Source organism: Cavia porcellus, unplaced genomic scaffold (genome assembly GCF_034190915.1).
Source record: "Cavia porcellus strain 051 isolate PalLab524CR breed Dunkin Hartley unplaced genomic scaffold, mCavPor4.1 scaffold_19, whole genome shotgun sequence".
NCBI classification, from domain to species: domain Eukaryota; kingdom Metazoa; phylum Chordata; class Mammalia; order Rodentia; family Caviidae; genus Cavia; species Cavia porcellus.
The window spans coordinates 15,358,419-15,380,146 of NW_026947502.1; the positions used below are offsets into that span (position 1 = coordinate 15,358,419).

The following is a 21,728-nucleotide window of genomic DNA, read 5'->3' on the forward strand; positions in this document are numbered from 1 at the left end:
GTAGAGGAATAGATTTCTCTAAATCATGTTTTACACGGTGAAAGTACTGATTAGTCAATACTGACCCCAGGATGAGAAAAAGTAAGTTTTTTTATATCATTTTAAGACTAAGAAATTTGGTTTTGTACATAAGATTCAAGGACATGTATTAAAAATGTTGGTAATTGCCGGGAATTTAGTTCAGTGGCATAAGCACTCGCCTGGCAAGTGCAAGGTTGTGAGTTTGATCCCCAGTACTATTTAAAAAAAATTTTTTTTTGGTAATCAATAAAAACATATTTGTTACTTCACAGATTTATGTGGGAGAATAAAGTTATTTACATTTTCTACAAATACTCTTTCCAAAGACCAAGTTAGGATATTTATTTTTTATTTCAGACCATTTAAAACAAATGATTACAAAACAACTATAATTAAATTACTACTGCAATTTCTAGCAGTTTAAAAAAGTTCTAGTTTTGAGAAAGTAACAAATCTACTTTCATAGTGTATAATACTATTAAGTACAGGTTTACAAAAACTGAGGAAATACAGACTTAACTGTTGAGTAGAAGATATTTTTGATAGGCAGACAACCAAGACGTTTCCCCAGCACTAACGTAAAATTAGACTGTTTCTAATCTCAATCCATATTTACTGTGCTTCCTCTTTGGTTTTCTTCAGTTTTGTTTCTTCAGTGTGGAAAACAATAAATTTGCTTTGAGACTGCTGAAGCTTTATTAAAGTTAGGGAGCAAGGAGTCCTCTACATACAGTTACCAGGCGGGTGAAGAGCGCACCAGTTCCACTGTCCTGGTGACTACTGTCCAAGGAAGGAGGCCATGGGGTCATCTGGCCTCTGGCGTTTCATCCTGTAGGCCTCCATTTCCTCCTCAGTGGGCTCCCGAGCTTCATATATGCTATTATAAGGTCGCTTCCTCTCATCAACCTGCATGATCTCCTTGACCTGAAGAAGGCGGGCCTCCTCTGCATTCAATGCCTACAGTGAGAGGGAAAAGAATTAATACCGCCACATCTGTTTTGTACAAAAACGGCAGACCCAAAGGAAAGACCCCTGAACACGGAGTGCAGTGTCCAACAGCTTAGGAGCCAGCCTTTCAGAAACTACTTACTATGTGGCTCTTAAAGCTATTTCTGCAGAGCACAAAACATTCTATGACATTTTAAATTCGTGTTAAATTTCATTTAGTAACAAAAAATGAGTTCTTTCTCAAAGAAGTTGACAACAGATGTTTCTGGGGGAGAGTGCAATTCTGATTTTTCTCAAGGATTTGCTAACACTTAGAAATAATACAGCTAGAAGCCAATTTTTTCTGGGCAACATGTCAAGGACGCTAAAATAACAGTTTTATGAAGCACAAATCTTTGTTGCATTAGTGATATTTATCAAATATTCCAAGGCAGCAATACTTAAGCCCATGAAACCTCCATGAATGTGAGCTGGGCCTACAACCCAGACGCTGGCTCATGTCCTCAGTTCTTGGGATAAACTTGCAGACAAGACTAGATCACTTCTCACTGTTAGAATCCTGGTGTCTGTTACTTTTGTAGTTAGAGTTCACAGCCTACCTTTTTCAGTTTTTCATGTTTCTTTTCTTCATCATCACTCTCTGAACTGCTCTTTCGGTGCTTCTTCTTCTTCTTTTTCTTCTTCTTTTTCTCTTCTTTTAGTTTTTCTTGGTGCATCTAAGCAGGATGATTAAAACACAAGGTTATTAGTGTAAACACAAGGATCTAGTACATGTTTGAAAGTCCTTCCTTCTGGACTTACAAATTTAGGACAAATGATAACAGACTTACCTCCATGAGGGTCTGAGGTTTTTTCATAGATTCTTCTCCGTTTATATCATCTGTAATACATTCCTCTGAATTCTGTGGGGGAAAAAACAGATGTAATTTGAGTTGAACGTTAGTTAATAATCATATTTATACATAAAATCTGAAATATAAGCAGGTATGTCTTATGCCGGGCTAAGAGCTTTAGCTGTCTTAAACCTTTAAGAACCAGAAGACAATTACTCACCAGAGTCTCCTTCCCAGCTTCCCCTGTACAATAGGAATACTTGAAAAATGAGTGGCAGCATCTATATCCCCATTTGCCGTCTTTCCAGTAGGATCCCCAGATGTGCTACACAGAGAACAAGACAGGTTATTTGTTTGCTTTTGGTACTGGGGATTGAAGTTAAGAAGAGAGGTTGTTTTAAAAGGAAGATTAAATTAAAACTTCAAGATACCGCTGGTAAGGTAATCTGCAAGAAAATTATGGGAATTCCCAGGTAATAGGGAGAAGGTGGGCCAGTCCCCTTCTCAGTCACTCCAGCTGGCATTACAGTTCAGCTGGCCTTAAAATTCTATTCTCAAAAGCTTATGTAACACTCGAGGACAGCCAATTTCCCTTTAGAAGTTAGGACGCGGGAGTTTTGGGCGCACTTTCCCGCTTGGCACTAAGTGGCTGTGGCTGAGCAGGGTGTGTCCCTAGGAGATGGGTTTGTGTTGTCTGGGCTGTACAATCTGCCTGGCTCTAGACAATCAGTGACCTGGGCTGCTATAGTAGTTAGGTTTTTGATCCCTGACCTAGACAAGTGTAGTTTGGAACTTTAAGACTACACCAAGCTGCGTGTGGCTGTGAACACCTGTAATCCTATCTACTTGGGAGGCTGAGTCAGGAGGACTGCATGTTTGAGGCCAGCCTAGGCAACTTTGGGAGATCCTACCTCAAAACATAAAATAAAAACAGCTGGGAGCTGGACATGGTGGCACATACCTGTAATCTCAGCACTTGGGAGGCTAAGGCAGTAGGAACATTGCAAGTGTGAGACCAGTCTGGACTACAAAGTGAGCTCAAGGCCAGCCTGAACTGCATAGTGAGACCCTTTCTCAAAAGGACAAAAAAAAAAAAAAAAAAAAAAAAGCTGGAGATGTAGGAGGGTTGAGTACCTGGGTTCAATTCCCAGTACTGCAAAAAATAGAATAAAATAAAATACCAACATGATTCCAACTATAAACAAATGGGCTTGTGATCTTGCTCGGAGGCAGAGCATGTGGTTGGCCTGCAGGAGCCTGGGATTTAATCTTCAGCACAAGCACACAGGAAGAGAACAGCAAGCAGCAGTCTGTGAAATACACTATATCACTGTTACGTACCCTTGTCAAAATAACTTGCACCTAACCAAACTTTTGGGCCCAAATTCTTATTTCTGGGACATATAAGAGACATACGAGGGAGTAAGTTATGTGCTGTTACTAGGAACTAGTCAAACACCGAATACCAGACAGTATATGAGACAATTGGCTGTATTTGGTAAATGGTTGCTTTCATGAAAACTGGAGACAGACTCTAAAAAAGATGTAACAACCAAGAAATGATTAACACGAATTTCCACTTGATTCCCATATGAAAAAGCTACTACAAGTATTTTTGTGTGTATTTTTCTTTCTTTTTTTGAGACAAGGGTCTGCTGTGTAGTTCAGGCTGGCCTTGCACTCACTATGCAGGCCAGACTGGCCTCAAACTTGCAGTGATCTTCCTGCCTCAGCTTCTTGAGTTCTGGGATTACAGGCATGCCTGGCTTTTGTGTGTATTTTTCAAAAAGTAATTAAGGAGTAATATTAGTATTAAAGAATTAAAGTTTCTGAAGTACAGCAGTCACATGGTCATGTAGAAGAGTATTTATATTCTTGGAAGATAAATGACCTAAACGATTATGGGTGGAATGCAGTATCTGACTTACATAGTAATACCTGTATATGTGTGTCTAAGTGTATACACAAACCTAGACAGAGCACATATAGCAGTGTGTTAACATTTTTTGAATCTAGGTAGATAAATAGATAAACCTAATCATATGCCCTTTAAAGTGTTCAAAGAAAAAACTCCACATCAATAGAGTTAAGTTATAATAGAAAAAAATGCAATCTAGAGCCCAACTAACAAGGCGAAATGGTTCCAGTGTAACACATACCGTGTGATTGTTGATCTTCACATCTTCCTCATACTTGGAGCAGGCAATGGCCCGCTCCTGGCCTTTAATGACTGTGCCATGTCTCGAGTACTCCACGTAGTCTTCAGTCTGGGCTAAGAGCAATTCAACTGGAGGCGTATCCAAGTGTTCTTGGCCACCATACTAAAAGAACATTGGACGGACACTGTTAAACATACTCTACAACAAAGATTAGCATTCAAATTTCTATGGAAGGGTTTGCTTTCATTTAGAAAGCATAAAGGAACATTCTTTACTAGGCTTTGTTATAGACAACACAATGAAAAAAATTGCTATCAAGTTTTCACAGATGAATAAATCTCAGCTGTTATTCATCTGCTAAGTATGGCAGCCTACAAGATAGCCCTAAACTCCTCTTTTTTGCCTGCCTTTTACCTCCTGCTGCTGCTGTCCCACCAGGAGGTGGAGTCTTTCACACCCCTTTCATCTGGGCTTGGCCATGTGACTTGTGATGGCTAGGAAATGGGAGGCATGCAGAGGCACCTGGGCATACCGCACCCTGGAGCACCCATTTCTGGAACCCTGAAATGCCTTCTAAACAGTGGGCTGGAGGCTAGAGGGGAAGAGACCATGGGAGGCAGAGCTCCCCAGAACAATTAGCCTGTTAATGACCAAACACCAAGGCATGCAAGGTCCTCAGCTGAGCAGGCTCAGAAACTCAGCTGACATACAGAACTGTAAGAAATATTTAGTATTTGTTTTAAGTGCTGGTTTTGGGGTGCCATGTTTGGCTGCAAAAGCTCACTAATATGAAGTCTATACCTTCTGATTTATGTCACTGGAATTCTCTGTGGATTAAAAGGCCTCTCCTTGGTCATTATTCTAAATGTCAAATACATGCTGATTAAGTTGTAACTTTTCTTAAAATTCTTCTTGGTCATTTGATGAAAGTTACCTTTTCCAGGATACTCTCTTTCTGTTGTTCCTTGAAGTCTTCTTTTTTGACTTTGAAGGACTTATACAGCAGCTCTAGTTTGGTAGGATCTGCCTGCAGGTGCACTTCAGATCCTCTGTCATAGGCTTCCCAAGCAAACACTAGAGCAATTCAGAATATTCTAATGAGTCACCAGCTATGTTTATTACACATTTTCTCTGAAGCAAGCCTTAAAACATTACCTTCTGTCCCTTCCACTTTTTTTGTGGTACTAGATACTGAACCCAGGGCTTGTGCATCCCCAGCCCTCCCTTTATGAGCCAAGGTCTTACTATGGTACCTAGATGGGGCTTGAATTTGTGACCCCTTTTTCTCAGTCCCTTATGCTCCCATTTTTATAGGTGATACAAATGCCCTGGCAGGCAGCGAACACTTACACTGTGTCTGAGCCATTGAGATAGTATCCCCTGTGTATCTAACGAAGTTATCTCCAGCATAACTCACTCTGTAAATACAAATTTTCAAAACATTCAGAAATTTTCCTTTTAAAGGAATTCATAACACTTAATCAGAATTAAAATGAAGTCTATCTATGGTTGGGTAAAAACAGAACTTATTTTGAAATCTGTAAATCTGGTACTTACTCATCTGGATTCTTCCCTGCATTAGCATATGGATTCTCTCTCATTGCTCTAGTTTTTGGATCATAGTAGGCAGAATTTGGATCCAAATTTCTCAAATACTGGAAGGAAAAAAATGTTCAAAAGCTGAAGATTTACTTATGCAAAATACTCTGGCAGGCAGTTGTTGTTTAATGTGATGCATGTGTGATTTCCAGGGTACAGGCGAAGAGATAAACAATGATACCTTGTTCTGGGAGAGACTCTGCCTACATTACCCAAATATCACCCATATACAATAGGAAGATGCAATTTAGGCTGCAAGGTAATAATTTCAAATGTGTGTCAGGTTGGCAAGACTTACTTTTGCAATGTCTTCTCGAATCCTGAGGTTCCGAACAGTGATTCGTCTCTTGGAGTCAAAATTCTGTCCAGGCATGTCAATGTCATCTGCATACTTATCTTCATCCTCATCCTCGCTATTGTGATCTTTTTCCTGAAAGAGGGAGAGGGAACAAAAAAAACTATGAGTGAAAAAGAGCAGCGTTTAGCCCTTGCTTCCCTTTCCCTAAATCTAACCGGCCCTTTTTTTGTTGTTATTAAAAGTTACTATTAGTTATTAAGTTATTATTAGCCACTGAAAACTGAAAAACTGGGGGCTGGGGATTTAGCTCAGCGGCATAAGTGCCTGCCTTACAAGCAGGCAGTCGTGAGTTCGATCCCTGGTACCGATAAAAAGGAAAAAGACCCCCCCCCCGCCCCGCAAAAAAAAAAAAAAAAAAAAAAGAAAAGAAAACTGAAAAACTTAACGCATACTCGAACAGGGCAATACTTTATTACCATCTGAGAGTTTGGTTCCTCTTCTCCCCACTGGTGTTTTGGAGAATTCTGCATCAAGAAAAAAAGAAAAGCATTTGCAGTTGTATTTTATTTTACCTACTGACTACTTATCATTATAAAAATGTAACTGAGACCATTTGGGGATGATGGCACAACTTAGTGCTGAGCTTTGCTTAGCCATGTGCAAGGCCATGGCTTCAGTCCCCGGCACTGCAGATGATACTACTACTGCTCCTACTGACAGTAACAGTGAGTATTGTACCTGAACAAGTTCTTGTGTTTCTTCACTTGTGATGAGGACAGATGTTTTGAATATAAACACACCACTGTAAACAGTTAATTTTATTAGACTATCTACAAACCCAGAAAATATCTAGGTTCGTTCTTTCTTTCTTAACCGATGTAGGATAATCACACAAGATTAATGGGAATACTAAGATGAACAAAATAATGAATGTAATTTTCATGTACCTCAGTCTTTAGATATACCACGTTCATTAAACCTCACTAGTTTCCTATCAGGTCAAATGAACCTTTGTAAAATTCTGGCAATGAAGAGGGCGAAACATGTTTTAAGGAAAGGCCAAAAATTTTGTCAGAAAGAAATTCTTTTCTTCATTAGCAGTTGCCCAGAATACCAATAATGAAATGGTCAGTATAATGTTACGTCTCTTTAAAAAGGTTTCAGAGTAAAAAGGAAGACAGCACTAGTGGGTGAGGAAATGTTGAAACAGGAGTATGTGCGCGTGTGCACACAGTACACTGATGGGAATAAATCTGTAGGATGTAAATTTCCTAAATTTAGGTATGTCATTATATATATATATAATACAGACACCACTTCTAGCAATTTATTCTAAGGAAATAATATAAAGGTGTGTAAGAATGGAATTTATACTGTGGTGTATAATAGCAAAAGAAACTGGGAAAAAGTTGAATTAACAACAGAGGACTGGTTATGTGATTTACTGCACTTAATGAAACACTGAACAAGCATTTAATAAGTCTAATCAAAGTAGACAAAAATATGCATAACCTGCTAACATTTTATGTGAAAGAATAGGGAGGGAGAAGCAGCAGTAAGATCACGTATTTATTTGTGTTGTAAATTCTGAGTCACACCACAAAAAAGGTTATGGGGAGAAGCTTCAGAAAAGGGGAAAAGGTTTTTCACTGAACACCTTGTTAAACTCCTGAATTTTAAAGCATAAATACATGTAAAAATGAATGGTATTACACGTTTATATTTAACACAGAAAAGTCCTCACTGCATTGTATATTGCTAAATTAAATAAGATAATGAGAATGCACAGATGAATCCATTTAACAAACATGTTATTACAAACATTAAATATATGTGGCAATAAACAGGAAACTGAAGACATCCAAAAGTTAGTAGTTGTATAATTTAGTGTACAGGGTGTACACAAGGCATTACCTTTGACCCTGGCACCTTAAAACAAAACAAAACAAAATCCCAAACTCTAAAACAAAAACAAACCCTAAATCAAAAAAAAAAATCTATGAAACATGATTAACAGAGAATTTTTTTTATGTTCCTGATTTTTTTTACTAGTATGTGTCTTATTTCAAAAATCAGAAATGTAGGGGCTGGGGGTTTAGCTCAGCGGCATAAGCGCCTGCCTTGTAAGCAGGCAGTCATGAGTTCGATCCCTGGTACCGATAAAAAGGAAAAAAAAAAATCAGAAATGTAATTTATCGCCTTTGTTTTTGGAGATAAGATAACCCTATGTAGTCCAGGCTGGCCTTGGACGACCCACAGTAACCCTTCTGCCTCAGTCTCCCAAGTGCTGGGACTACCAGCATGCCCCACAAGGATAAACTACAAATTTTTTTTTTGTTGTCTTTTTCTTTTTTCTTTTCTTTTTTTTTTTTTTTTTTTTTTTGGTCTTTTTTCCTTTTTATTGGTACCAGGGATCAAACTCACGACTGCCTGCTTGCAAGGCAGGCACTTCTGCCTGCCTTGCTGAGCTAAATCCCCAGCCCTAGCTTTTTTTTTTTGGTCTTTCTCATTTTTATGGGTACCAGGGATCGAACTCACAACCGCCTGCTTGCAAGGCAGGTGCTTATGCCACTGAACTAAATCCCCAGCCCCACTACAAATGTTTTTAAAAGATACTGAGACAATGTTTCTGGGGTCTCTTATAGATGCTAGTTCAACAAAACTTTCACATTGCTGTGGAGACAGCATGGTCCCCGCAGTAACATTCCATAGTGCAGACACACAACAGTTTAATCAGTTCCCTAACATCTGGTTATTTCTTTCTTTTTTTTGCGGTACCAGGGATTGAACTCATAACCTCGCACCTGCCAGGCAGGCGCTTATGTCACTGAGCTACATCCCCAGCCCACATCTGGTTATTTCAACTCTTTGTTTTTTACTACTGTGGAAAATGGTGCAGTGATAATCTCTGTGCATAATGATTTGTATATAAAAGTTACACAAATTCTTTAGATGGGTGGACTGACTTATTTAATTCCCGACAAGGTGTATAAATACTTTAGGGCAACATTCTTTCCCAATGACTGTACTGATCTGTATTTCCATGAGAAGTATAAACAGTGTCAGTTTTACTCCTTTCTCTTAAAAGTACTGGCTGAGCATGCATCAGAAGTGCTTGGGACTAGACATGTTTTCTTTTTTTGTTTTTTCTATCGGTACCAGGGATTGAACTCATGACTGCAGGCTTGGAAGGCAGGCGCTTATGCCGCTGAGCTAAATCCCCAGCCCGTAGACATGTTTTCAATTTTGGATTTTTTTGAGTCTCTGCACATACACACATCCTAAAGGTAATTTTATGCAGCATTTTCACCGTTCCTACACTTTGACTATAGCCTGTCACATGCATTCGGGTACAGCACTTTTTACTTGTGGCACCACGTTGGAGCCCTAAGCTTTCACTTGGAGAACTTACTTTCTGGACTTTTGGATTAATGATGCTCGACCTATATTGTATGTCTCTTTCCCTAACATCTTTTCTACTAGACAGAGAGTGATATAAAATGAATTCTTGTTTCAAGTTTCATTTGCATTGGCTAAGAGTTTGAATATTTTTGTATTGATCTTTTTTATTACTTACAGCTTGTTCTACTAATTTTCCTGAAGCCAATTCTTCTTGAAGTTTCTGTGCTTTCAATGTTCGTTTCGCCTAAAAAAAAAAATCAAATTTTACTCAAAATACTCAAATGTTTTGATTTTCAAAATTTAAAATACATAATTGCATTGTTTCCAGAAAAGGTCACTATACAGGTTACTCTTTGATTCCCTGCAGTCCTAGGCCTCTGTGCTAAAGTAGTTACAGGAATGGGCATGTGAACCAGGAATTCATGCAAGCTGAGGCAGACGGCATCAGCGCTGCACTGCAGGGAGCAGCCCTGACCAAAATGGGCAGATGCCAGGTGCTGCCAGGTAACAGACTGAGCCTTGCAGGCCCAGGGTAACGATAGATTTCAATGTTCAAGAAAAGATGAAATCTAGATTTTTATGTGAAATGTCATGATCTTTAAATATTACCTCTTTTAAAAAAAAGCAGTATGAACCATGGTTTGAAGGAAGGGGGATAAGTAGGTGGACTCATAATTGAAAACATGAGGTTTTCTGGGTGTGCTGGGGCATGCCTGTAATCCCAGCACCCAGGAGGCTGAGGCAGGAGGATCACTGCAAATTCAAGACCAGCCTGGGCTACAGAGTGAGCTCAAGGCCAGCCTGAACTGCATAGTTAGACCCTGCCTCAAAAAGACAAAAAAAAAAAGAGGTTGACTTAAACTTTGATTTTCTGAAAGAAGTCATTTAATTCTCTTCTACCATTCCAATTATGTGAGACAACTGTAATAAAGGCATATGGGTGTCTTTAGCTCCGTGATACAAGTGCCTGGCCAGCAAGCAAGAGGTCATGAGTTTAATTCCCAGTACCGAACAAACAGTAAGAACAACAAAGATATGGGCAAGCTACCACCTGGGGCCAAGAACTCAGAACCTCAAAAAGCGAAAAGGTTTGAATCTTAGATAAAGAGGCCGCGCACATAACTACAGCATAGCACCTGCCTGGCAAGCACAAGGTCATGAGTCCTATTCCGGGTGCCAACAACACCAATAACAAAAACAAAGGAAAAAAACCCCATAGATAAGAGAACAGACGTCCCACACTTCAGCGTCTTCTGCTCTGTAACTTGGGGTAAAGGACAATAAAATAATTAAATATGAAGAAACTGTTGCCAAATAGAATTACCATGCTGGTTAACTATCTGGCCCACTGCTAAGAAATAACATGGTTTATATGGCACTTCGAGACCTGGAAACAGTGGTTAAGTTAGAAATACTGCAAAATGCATACTCCTCGAGGAGAGCAGATGGCCGGCAAATGCCGCTCACCAGATCGACTTTGGCATACTCCTCCACGATCTTCATGTGCTCTTCTGGATTGTAGCCATTCCACCGATCTCTCTTCCCGTCATAGTCAAACATCAGCTGAGGCTGGATGTGTTCGTCTGGAGCTATGTTAATACCTGTGAATTTGGCTCCAACTCGCCTAGGTCTCTGGAAAACAGAAGATTTAATACTTTGCTAAGTATCTGCAGCTCAGAAGGAAGTTTCATGTAGCTTTCACAGAGCAAATGTGGACATGGAATGTTTAGCATGAGTTTAATTACCAGATAACTTTCCAACAGAAAATCCTGATGATGCTGGACTAACTTCGCTCATATTCGTTTTTATTTAACTTGCACTAAAATCTAAATTATTTTAGAAAAACTGACAAGAAACAAAGACTGACTACGTTTCCAAAATCCTCAAAGTGGACTTACCTCGAAGCAGTCTTTCTTTTTGTGTGTCATGGCCCCACAATTCTCACACGCTCCTTTGCGGTACTTAGTAGTTATGGAATTCTACAGATTGACACAAAGCAAAGCAAAGCAATGTTTTATCTAAGTAAGTTAAAAAAGTAACTTGGCTCCAATTAATGTCTTATCCAATGAAATGATTTATTTAGTAAGAGGAAAATGAGGCCCTGCATGACAGTACACACCTGTAATCTTGGCAGACTGTGAGACTGAGGCAGAAGGATTGTAAACCTGAGCCCAGCCTCAGCTATTTAGTGGCTTAGCAAGACTCTAAAAAAACAATGAAAGGACTAAGGATGTAAATCAGTGTGAAGGTTGTGATTTCAACCCCTAGGACCAGCCAAAAGAAACAAGCAAACACCAAGAAAAGCAAGAAAATATCACTTAGCAGTCTCCACCTGAGTGTGGCCATGTATTTCTGTAGTCCCAGCACTCTAGGAATCTGAGGGAGGAGGATCACAAGCCTAGCCCAGGGAACTATCACAAAGCAAAAATGAAATAAGAACGTTCTGGGGATGTGATGCAACGCAAAGGCCCTCATTTCAATACCCAGTACTAACTGGGTATTGATTTATAGACAAGTAGGTTGAAGAATTTCAGCAAGACCTTTACATCAGGTCCCATTTGATCCAGCTATTCCACTTCTGGGTATCTCCCCAAAAGAATTAAAAACATACCACAGCAATATACATGCACCCATGTTTACAGCAGCACAATTTATAATAGCCAGATCTTGGAAACTACCTAAGTGTGCCCATCCACTGAGGAATGGACAGAAAAGACGTGAGATTTTTATACAATGGAATACTACTTAGTCATAGAAAAGAATAAACTTGAGACTTTTATAGGTAAATGGATACAACTTGAGACCATACTTACAAGTGAAACAAATCAGACACACATGTGTAAACACTATGTTTTCTCAGTAGTGTGAGAAGTGGAAAGAAACACCATATGTATCCATGTGTGTGTGTGTGTGTGTGTGTGTGTGTGTGTATAAATAGTTAAGACAGCTAACTGCTCTGAGTGCACCGAAGAGAAATTAGTGTTGGTACTGTTTGGATGATTGAACCCAGATGTCTTGTATCCTGGGTGAATGATGTGAGGATGACAATGAGCAATGTATGTACCACTGTGGAGCCCTGATTGATGTGTTTTGAAATTTTATTTTTTTTCCTGTTTAAAATAAAATGGAAGAGAAGAAAAAGAAATTTTATTTGATTGGGACAGGGTCTCGTGCAGTGAGACACAATCTCCTTCTATTTCATAAAGCATTACATTAAAGCTATTTTTTGTTTTTGTTTGAAACAAAGTCTTGCTATGTATTCCAGAGTGGTCTTAAACTCACTAAAAGGTGGCTGATTTCCACCTTAGGGTGATTCTTCTCAGTTTCCTGAGTGCTGGGATTATGGGTGTGTGCCACCATGCCTAGCCTAAAGGTATTTTATATTAAGTTCTTCAAATAACATCCCCATATGTATGAGGACATATATGGCTCGCCCACATACCTCTTTTACACCTCTCTTGTACCATTCGCCAGATGAGCTGAATTGCTTTTGTTTTTCTGGCTGTGGTCTCTGATGCTTTAAGGTGGGTCTTTTTGATGGATCAATGTACCATGGCACTGAAGAAATATACTGAGGAATATGAGGATTGATGTCTCTGTAATAAAATTTTTAAATAAAGTTTGAAAATATTTATAACAAAGGTTTCCTACACAAAATCTAAGAATGGAAATACAACAGCAAGAGGAGAACATGACAGACAACTGATTAAAATTACTAGGTAAATATTATTATTTAGAGTTGTAAAGGTAATGCCCAGAAAAGCCCAGATTTAAACGTAGCCACCACAGAGCGGGACAAGGAGCAGGAGGGTGGGGAGAGACTTCTGCTGCTCATGGTGAGCTCTGTGCCATTCAGGTATTAACCCTTATGCAGATGAAGTTGACAGAATAAAATAACATCAGAACTGATAAAGAGATTCAAATGTGAATTTTGCAGGAATACATTATGCAAAAATAAATTACTTACTTTCCTTCTTCATCAACTTCTGCAGGAGCATTGCCCAATTTGCGTTGCTCTTCTAGCTCTTTCTTCTTTCTCCAGTCTTCTCTAGTCATCTTCTTTGGTTCCTCTAAATTCATTTCTTTGGACCCCGACAGGGGTGCAGCGTTGGCTGTGTCCACAGCTGCTGCCGACATGATGACGGGGCTCCCTCTACAGAAAGGAAGAAGGAAGCTACAGGAGGAAGCAGGCCTTCATGAAGTCATTCCTGAGACTAAAAAATCCATCCGAACAACACGAATGAGTTAGACACAGTGTGTCATATATTTACAATTTCACAGGACTCTTTCACCAGCATTCCTGAATGCTCTTTCTGTGTAGTAACTCAAATTTCTCTGTCACAGTCACCCTTAAAGGCAGCACACAGGAGGGTCCCATTCCTGTTTCTCTTTAAGGACAGATGTTTCAAGGCAGTGATGGTGAACCTGGTAAGAGACTGAGAGTGCAAACTGCAACTCCAAAGCCATTTACTTACTGCAAAGTGCTGCTGTTGCAATTAACCCTGAACACTGAGGTTTTAGTTTGGAAGAAACACTTACACTCTTCACTTGTGCGTAGACAGACAGGGCTCTCTGGGCCTGCTGTGGCACGTGTGCTATGGGTTTGCCACCACTGACTCATGTCACTATTTCTTCCCTTTCCAGTCCTCAGTTATAGCTAACATCACATCTATCCTTGGCTGTTCCAGTGAGTTACCCTAAGTTATCAATGATTGCTGTGCTAAATAGACTGCATGTTTTTCAGTCCCATTCCTTTACTTTTTAATATATTCCTATTTCCTGGCTTCTGTGACACTATTTTCTACTGGATTTTCTTCTTTCTTTTTTTAAAATCATAGATATTTAACTTTATTTCATCAGTGTCATTTAAAGATTGATTTTAAAAAATTTTAAAAATGTAAGAGTAGGGTCTTAACTCAGCAGTGTAAGCACCTGCCTAGCAAGTGGGAGGTTGTGAGTTTGATCCCTGGCACCAAAAAATAAAAATGTAAGAGTTCATATTACAGGAATTAATACAAATATCCATTGCTTTAGGGATTCAAGTTATAGAAATTAAAAATCAAGACCCAAGAAAGGAATACTTCATTACTTTCAGGATCTAAACAAAGGTTCTGAATTTTCAGACCCTGCTAATAGTTTTATATCCAAATATCTCTCTAGCTAGTGTAGTCATTTTCTGAGCTCAGACTCCGTGGTGACAAGCACAGTGGGTTTGTATGTCTGTACTTCAGTAAAGGTTTCAGGTAGATACATTCATGCCAATATAAAATGCTGCTGATGCCACATGAGAACTCAACTACCACTGCAGTGCTCTGTGGCGGGGGATGGGGGGGAGCTGCAGATTAAGGTGCAAATCTACCTTGTGGATGGTGACCACGGCAGCTCACCGATGAGCTCTTCAGGTGCCTCATTCTCTGCTCCTCTGGTCTCTTTTGCAAGTTCACCACCCAGTTATTTAAATTCCTCAAAGCTGAGTTGGAGCATCCTTTGTTACTCTAAGCCATACTGATTTCCAAGGCTTTAACAATCACAGTACAAGGGGCTATCAAAATATATAGTGAATACTTATTTATTTATTTTTTGGTACTGGGGATCAAACTCATGACTGCGTGCTTGCAAGGCAGGCGCTTATGCTGCTGAGCTAAATCCCCAACCCCTGTAGTTAATTTTTAAATTGAAAAAATTTATTATAGTGAAACACATTGCTACTGCCCCTCTCAAAATACTCCCCCTTGATTCAGACATGGATATCCATTTTTATGAATGTCTTCATAAGATGTGATAAAAAAATACAGTGAATGATGCTGCTGGGTGCCATCCAATGCAAAAGGCTGCTTGTAAAAATAAGTTTTCAAAGGGGAGCTAAACTTAATTCAAAACTCTTGATCTTCATTCTGAAATCTAGCATCTTTTCACTGCTCCCTATCTCAATTAGAGATCACACCATCCATTTGCTTACATGTGTTCCAGTTTATCCTTAAATTTATTTCATTACTAAGAGTTATTCTTACTATCTGAATACCTTTGAATTTCATATACTTCTTACCATTTGCAATGCCACCTACCACTTCAATGTGAATTATTACTTTTTCCTGATCATTGGGTTTCTCTGATTCCCTCCAATTAATTCTCCATGCTACAGCTTAATTTTTCAAAACACAAATTGGATCATATGATGTCCTAAAGCCCCAACTTACTCCTCCAATTGCAGAACTGTACAAGAGATGTAATGCCTGCAGCATATGTAATTTTGGTTTCTAGCAACCACTGTTAAATGGTTAAAAGAAAGTACAGTCACTTTTATGCAATTTTACTTAGTCCAATATTGCCAATTTAAAATTCAATCAACATGAAACATCAACTAGGTCCTGAAAGCTGGTACAGATTTTACACTTACTTGGACCAACTATATCTTGAGCCTCAGTAGCCACAAGTAGCCAGCAACTATCATATTGGACAGTGCAGTTCCAATGATCTCATTTCTACACTAAAAATGAGTATTTTTAAAACACACTTATATGGTTGACAATAGTCTGGCACCTACCTACCTTCTGGCCTCACCATCACAACTATCCCATTTTCCTTCTCTACCCAGTATACAGACCTGCTTCTTGTGCCTTTAACACACTATGCACTCTGCACACATTGGTCATTTACAAAACTTTCTCAACAGGAAGTGCTCAATGGCTATGTCTATGATGCTGCTCAAAGATGTTCTCTTATTCTGTGTCAGACCCATAGAAAATCTCCACAGGTGTTTGTGTAATATACACTGTGAGGTCAAGGGGCCCCAAAATAAATTTAATCATCATTTTAATAACTACCGTTTTCTGCGCTCGGATCTCATTTAATCTTTTAAACAACCACATTTTGCAGTGAAGAAACAAGTTCCGAGACCTTAGAACGCACATTAATAACAAAGATAAAAAAAAAATCAGGCCTAATCCAACGTGAGCTCTTTAAATCATTGTTACCTAACATACAGCACCGGCTTCTAGGCCTGCATTAAAAATTAAACATTAAAAATTAAAATTGGCATGGTGGTGCACGCCTGTAATCTCAGGACTCGGAAGGCTGAGGTATCGCTGAGAATTTGAGACAAGCCTGGGCTACAAGGTGAGCTGCAGGCCAGCCTGAACTGCATAGTGAGACGCTGTCTCAAAAAGACAAAATAAAATAAAATAAAACTGTATGGTGTGTTCATCAAGTTGTATTCACTAGCTTCCTTTGTTGTGGAGGGGCCAAGTCTAAACGACCACAGCTTCCGCCCACTGAGTGCTTACTGGAAGCTAACGTTTTATATAAACGATCTCATTTAGTGTCATAATATGTACTGTAGTAGTCCGAAAAGTAAGATCACTAGCTAACGAGAAAATCGAAGCTCAAAAAATTTTTTCTGGAGAGGAAACGGTGGGTCAACGTGGTAAAGGACCACTCAGGGTCCCTAGAACACCGCGACAGAAGGATCACTATCACTCATCCCCACCTGAAGACGCAGGCTTGGTCGGGAGGGACACAAGTATCAGGCCTGCGTCCTAGACAACGGCTTTCCTCTCGGTTTTGTGTCCGCACTCCTTCCTCTGCTAGGAGTTCACCACCCCCGGAAGGATAGATCTAATACCCAGAAACCTTCCACTTATTTCCTATGGTTTCTAGAACCTCTCCTCTCTCCTGACCGCAAATTCGCAGAACATTTTCTTACCCACTTCGGCTGCCTCCACTGCAAAACCGTCCGACTTAAATGCAAAAAACCGTGAATGTTTACTTCCGGACCTTCTGTCTCCTTCCGGAAGACCTGCCGTTGTTTCCGGACGGCTAACGCATGCGCACTAAGAAGTAATTGGCGAGCCGGGCGTGTTGGCTCACGCCTGTAATCCCAGCGCTCAGGAGGCTGAGGTGGGAGGATCGGTGCGAGTTCGAGACCAGCCTGGGCTACAAAGTGAGCTCAAGGCCATCCTGAACTGCATAGCGAGAGCCTGTCTCAAAAAAGACAAAAAAAAAAAAAAAAAAAAAAAAAAGAAGTAATTGGCTTGCAGGCTCTCTGGTGCCTCCAGCGTCAGGAAGTTGGAATTGTGCATATTTCCATATTTACTCTGTAACTATGAATACTTGGAAAGTCTTTCTTCTCTCCTTTAGAATCGCTGAATGTTAGGACGAAAAATTCTCAAAAGTTTAGTAATCTAAAACAATGGCTTACGTCTCACTAAGGGACTATGAAGAGAATGAGGAAGTTTGTGAAATATTTAGTAACAAACCAGTTAAGTTCATAGTGTTAATTAGTAGCCAGACGCTGGAGGTTGTGTGTGAACAGTGTCTCTTCTCAAATTTACCTCGAACAGAGTGAGGAAGGCGCTGAAATAATTAATGAAGTAATTTACAGTTGTAAAATTCGCTATGAAAGAAATACCAGGCTGTGAGAAGGAATTATTATTATTATTATTGGTAACAGGAATTGAACTGAAGACCTTGCACTTGCCAGGCAGGCGCTTGTGTTGGAACTGTGAGAAGGTAGAGCATGTTTTGGTAATTGCGAACTTGGGTTTTATCAATAGAAAAATACTATAAAGCAATTCTCATTTTGAAAAGCAATAGCTCTGTGACATCTTAGTTCTTTGGAAATACACATATGAGGATTTTTTTCTTTTTCTTTTTTCTTTTTGTGGTGCTGGGGGTGGAACCCAGGACCTCATACACCTCGGGCAAGCGCTTTACCACGAAGCTGCATCCTCAATTTGAAAGTATACAGATGGAATTGAATACTGGGAAATAAGCAGTACTCTTGGCAGAGTTTCCTGGGATTATTTGTGTTTGTGTGATGTCTGTTCTGTACATTATCCTCCCATAATATATTTAGTTTCAGATATAATAGTTAAAATAGCTAACACAAGAGTCCAAAAGTAATAAGACGCCACCCCTTTCACCTTTTAAAAAGAATTTATAGTGCTTAGACACTTAGACATAAATTTTTTTGGTCTTTTTTTGAGACAGGCTCTCGATATGCAGTTCAGGGGGGCCTTGAGCTCACTTTGTAGCCCAGGCTGGTCTCCGACACGCAACGATCCTCCCACCTCAGCCTCCTAAGTGCTGGGATTACAGGCGTGAGCCACCACGCCTGGCTCATAAATTTTTGATTTTACAAGGCAATTGAGGAGGGAAGAATAAGTGATTAGCCTGAGAGTAGAGTCCATGAATCAATAACTCAGAATTTTTTTTTCACTTAAAAATATCTCTAAAATTCACTTTTGAGTGTCCAGGCTTAAGTAGTGAGGTGTACACCACGGAGCACATTTCTCAGAGGAACTGTATAATATGCTGGACAATAGCAAGGAATATTTCGTAAGGTTTAGATTATCTGTGGAAGGTTTTCAAGAGGGTCTAGGAAAGCAGGGATTAGTTGTGGATGGGTAGCTGTTTGCACAGCTAGATTAGGAGAAACTGAATTAACTAAAACTCTGTGATATTACAAATGAGGGATTAGCAATTGGATCAGTTATTCCCGTTACAGGCCACACAGCAAAGGAGGTGGGCCGGGAGCATCATTAGTTACAAATGCATGACCAAAGAGGGTGCTTAGGTGACTTGGGAAAATCAGTGCTTCCCGTTGGTGAAGGTGGGGTGGGGTAGGCATGGGGTTCCAAAGGGTTCTAAACCCTGCACCTCAGAACCATGGGAGATACTGAATGCCCCCTGGAAGCTGTAGATACTGTACAGATTTAGCTTCAAAAGTTAGTGCTTTTGTGTGCTGATGATATAGCATGAAGATGTGAAATGAAGGAAATAAAATATAGGGAGAAAGGGAGTTGGGATTTAAAAAAAAAAGACAAGGAAGGAAAAAGAAAGGTACACTTTTTTTTTGTCTTCCCTCTTTTATTTTAAATTAAAAAAAATTAGGGCTGGGGATATAGCTCAGCAGTACAGCTCCTAACTGGCAAGTGTGAGGTTGTGAATTTGATCTTCTCTGGTACTAAGTAAATAAATGAATAAATAAAAATAAATAAAAAATTATTACCCTAAAAGATTCATTGCTGTTAATCTCCCTCAAGATATCTCACACTGCTTTGAACATACTTAGGTGATTCTTAACCTTTTTTTAATTTTTAATTTTTTGTTTCTTTTTAAAACAGAGTCTTAAACTGGCTGGCCTTAAACTCACTATATAACAGCATAGGCCATCCTCAAACTCTTAGCAATCCTCCTCTTCAGCCTCCTGAGTACAGGGATTATGGGCGTGCACCAACATTTGATTTATGTTCTTAAATTGCTCAGGCTAGGCTCAAATCTGTGATCCTCCTGCTTTAACTTTCCAAAGGGCTGGGCTTCGAGGCATGAGCTGCCATGCCTTCTAAATGATAGAATTTTAAGAGAAGTCTAGCCCAGGTTGGTAATCCATACCTGTGATCCCAGCCCTCTGGGAGGCTGTGGCAGCCTGTTTATTTAAGTCCAGGCTAGACAAAATGATGAGCTAGCAAAACTCTGACTCCAATAAATAAATAAATAGGAATGGTGCTACAGTTCAATGCAAAGGCACACGGTGAGTAGGTGAGGCGGTACATGCTTATGATCTTAGCATATGAGAGGTTGGGGCAGGAGGGTTGTGAGGAGGCCAGAAGTTACCAAGACCCTGTCTCAAAATTAAAAGGATGGGGATAAGCTCACTGGTGGAACACTGACACCTAGCACCTGTGAAATCCTGGGTTCAATAAGGTCTTTATATTTGCATGTTCCATGGTGAAACGACTCCTTTCCAATGCTCTTTGTAGACTTTTGAGATGTAAAAATTAGGAGTATTGTTTCTTTCTTTCTTTTTTTTGGTCTTTTTCCTTTTTATTGGTACTGGGGATCGAACTCACGACTACCTGCTCGCAAGGCAGGCCCTTATGCCGCTGAGCTAAATCTCCAGCCCCAGGAGTATCGTTTCTTAATTATAAATTCTTTAAAAATCCTAAAACATCCTACATTTTATAGTTAATACTATAAAATGGCCAATCAAAACATATGGTGAACGCTTAAATTAAAAACTCAAAGAAATCACTAAGAAAAATAAGATGTTTGAAGCAAGGAAGAATATTTTGAAAATATGAAGAGGATGTAAAGGCAATGTGTTTTTTGCTGGAATAATTTTTAAAATTCAAACCTTACCCTATTTCTCGATCACCCCTCATGTATTATCATTATTATTATTATTATTATTTTTTGAGATAGAGCCTCACTATGTAGTACAGGCTGAACTTCAGCTCACTTATATAACCCAGGCTGGTTTCAAACTCACAGTGTCAATCTTCCTGCCTCAGCCTCTCAAGTGCTGGGATTACAGGAGTGTGCCCCATGCCTGGCTAGAACTGGAGGTTTTAAGGAAGCCAAAGAATCGCCAGATGTTTGGAGCAAGGGGAAGGTTGTCGGAGAGTGAGATTGGACCATGTTCAATGTAGCTGTTTTATTCCATGTGTAATGAGTGACAGACTTTCTGAAGGTTGTACCACCCACCAGTCATGCATCCCTGTCCCTTGTGGCTATGTAATACCAAGGACGGTGAGGGATCTTTATCACTAATGTATGAGCCATGTGAATGTCCAGACAGTCTCCATTCTTTCTCCAAATCAGTCAAAATTTTACAGTATTTGGAAACAGAGACACATATTCTCATAGAGTAAGTTAGGTAGAAATAGTGTAGGAGAAAGACAGGGCTGGGTGCTCAAGAGAGCCGAGGTAAAAAGTGAAAACATATTACAGGTATGGAGATGCATCTGGAAGAGATGACAACAAAGGAGTAGACTTAACCTAGGTCCTACGGGGTGAGATAAGTGATAACACCTGGTCACCAGTCAGGCACCAGTCACCCCAGTGGGCAACCAAGATCCCAGATCCATCACCTAGCTGAGAAGTTCTTTGTTTTTTCAGTGACTTGCTTCTCCACTGGTTCAATATTACCTAAGCAGCTATACTCAGAATCTTATTGATCATAGCTATAACCCACATTGTACCCACTTGGGTTTTGCTCTAATATAATGATTTCCCTATAAAGTGGGGTCCCTGGGCTACCCATTTGGGTTCCCTCCTGTCCCTCAATATTTCCTACTCTTAACTTCTGCTGTTCCTGAAATTCATTCTTTAAGAGAACACGAAAATCAGCATATCAGATGTCTGACAGGTTGGGAGTTATATTTCCCTTGTATCATATTAAGAGTTTCTGATATACCATCGCTGTATCAATATAACTACAAAGTCCTCAGGGTGGTGCGACCATCATCTCAGCCTGGTGGGGGTCGTAAATTGGAGTCCAGGTTGGGCCATTTAGCGGGACTTATCTCAATTAAAAAAGGCTGAGGATGTAGTAGCTTTTTGCAAAGATCCTGGGTTGAATCCCCAGTTCGTAATTTTTTCCTATTTTATTTTTAATCCTTTGTACTGTGCTCTTTAAATAAAAAGACTGTAATGCAATAAAACAAAATTATTGGGTGTATGCCTCAG

General features: G+C 39.7%; 1 protein-coding gene across 2 annotated transcripts; it reads right to left on the bottom strand.

Moving 5' to 3' along the window:
- Positions 1-353: 353 nt before the first annotated feature.
- On the bottom strand, positions 354-17,087 carry Slu7 (SLU7 homolog, splicing factor). 2 transcript variants are annotated; one of them, XM_003473336.5, is made up of 16 exons: positions 16,963-17,087; positions 13,228-13,413; positions 12,703-12,856; positions 11,159-11,239; positions 10,728-10,892; positions 9,436-9,504; positions 6,335-6,382; positions 5,859-5,990; positions 5,519-5,616; positions 5,312-5,379; positions 4,896-5,035; positions 3,962-4,123; positions 2,023-2,127; positions 1,800-1,871; positions 1,569-1,685; positions 354-978 (listed from the first exon to the last, which is right to left on the bottom strand). In XM_003473336.5, exons 2-16 carry the CDS (start codon positions 13,395-13,397, stop codon positions 799-801), a joined length of 1,761 nt encoding a protein of 586 aa, XP_003473384.1. In that variant the 5' UTR covers positions 13,398-13,413; positions 16,963-17,087; the 3' UTR covers positions 354-798. The 2 variants fall into 2 exon arrangements, with proteins under 2 accessions (XP_003473384.1, XP_013011655.1); XM_013156201.3 differs by having other exon boundaries at positions 13,228-13,434; positions 16,963-17,079.
- Positions 17,088-21,728: the final 4,641 nt, after the last annotated feature.

Bases quoted from the DNA above. Each gene is read 5' to 3' on its own strand.
- Slu7 (XM_003473336.5), bottom strand. From the start codon at position 13,397: ATGTCGGCAGCAGCTGTGGACACAGCCAACGCTGCACCCCTGTCGGGG. The intron at 6,383-9,435 runs GTAAGTAATAAA...TTCTTGATGCAG, and splicing joins GAAAATTAGTAGAACAAGCT to AATTCTCCAAAACACCAGTG. The intron at 979-1,568 runs GTAGGCTGTGAA...CTCTCACTGTAG, and splicing joins AACATGAAAAACTGAAAAAG to GCATTGAATGCAGAGGAGGC.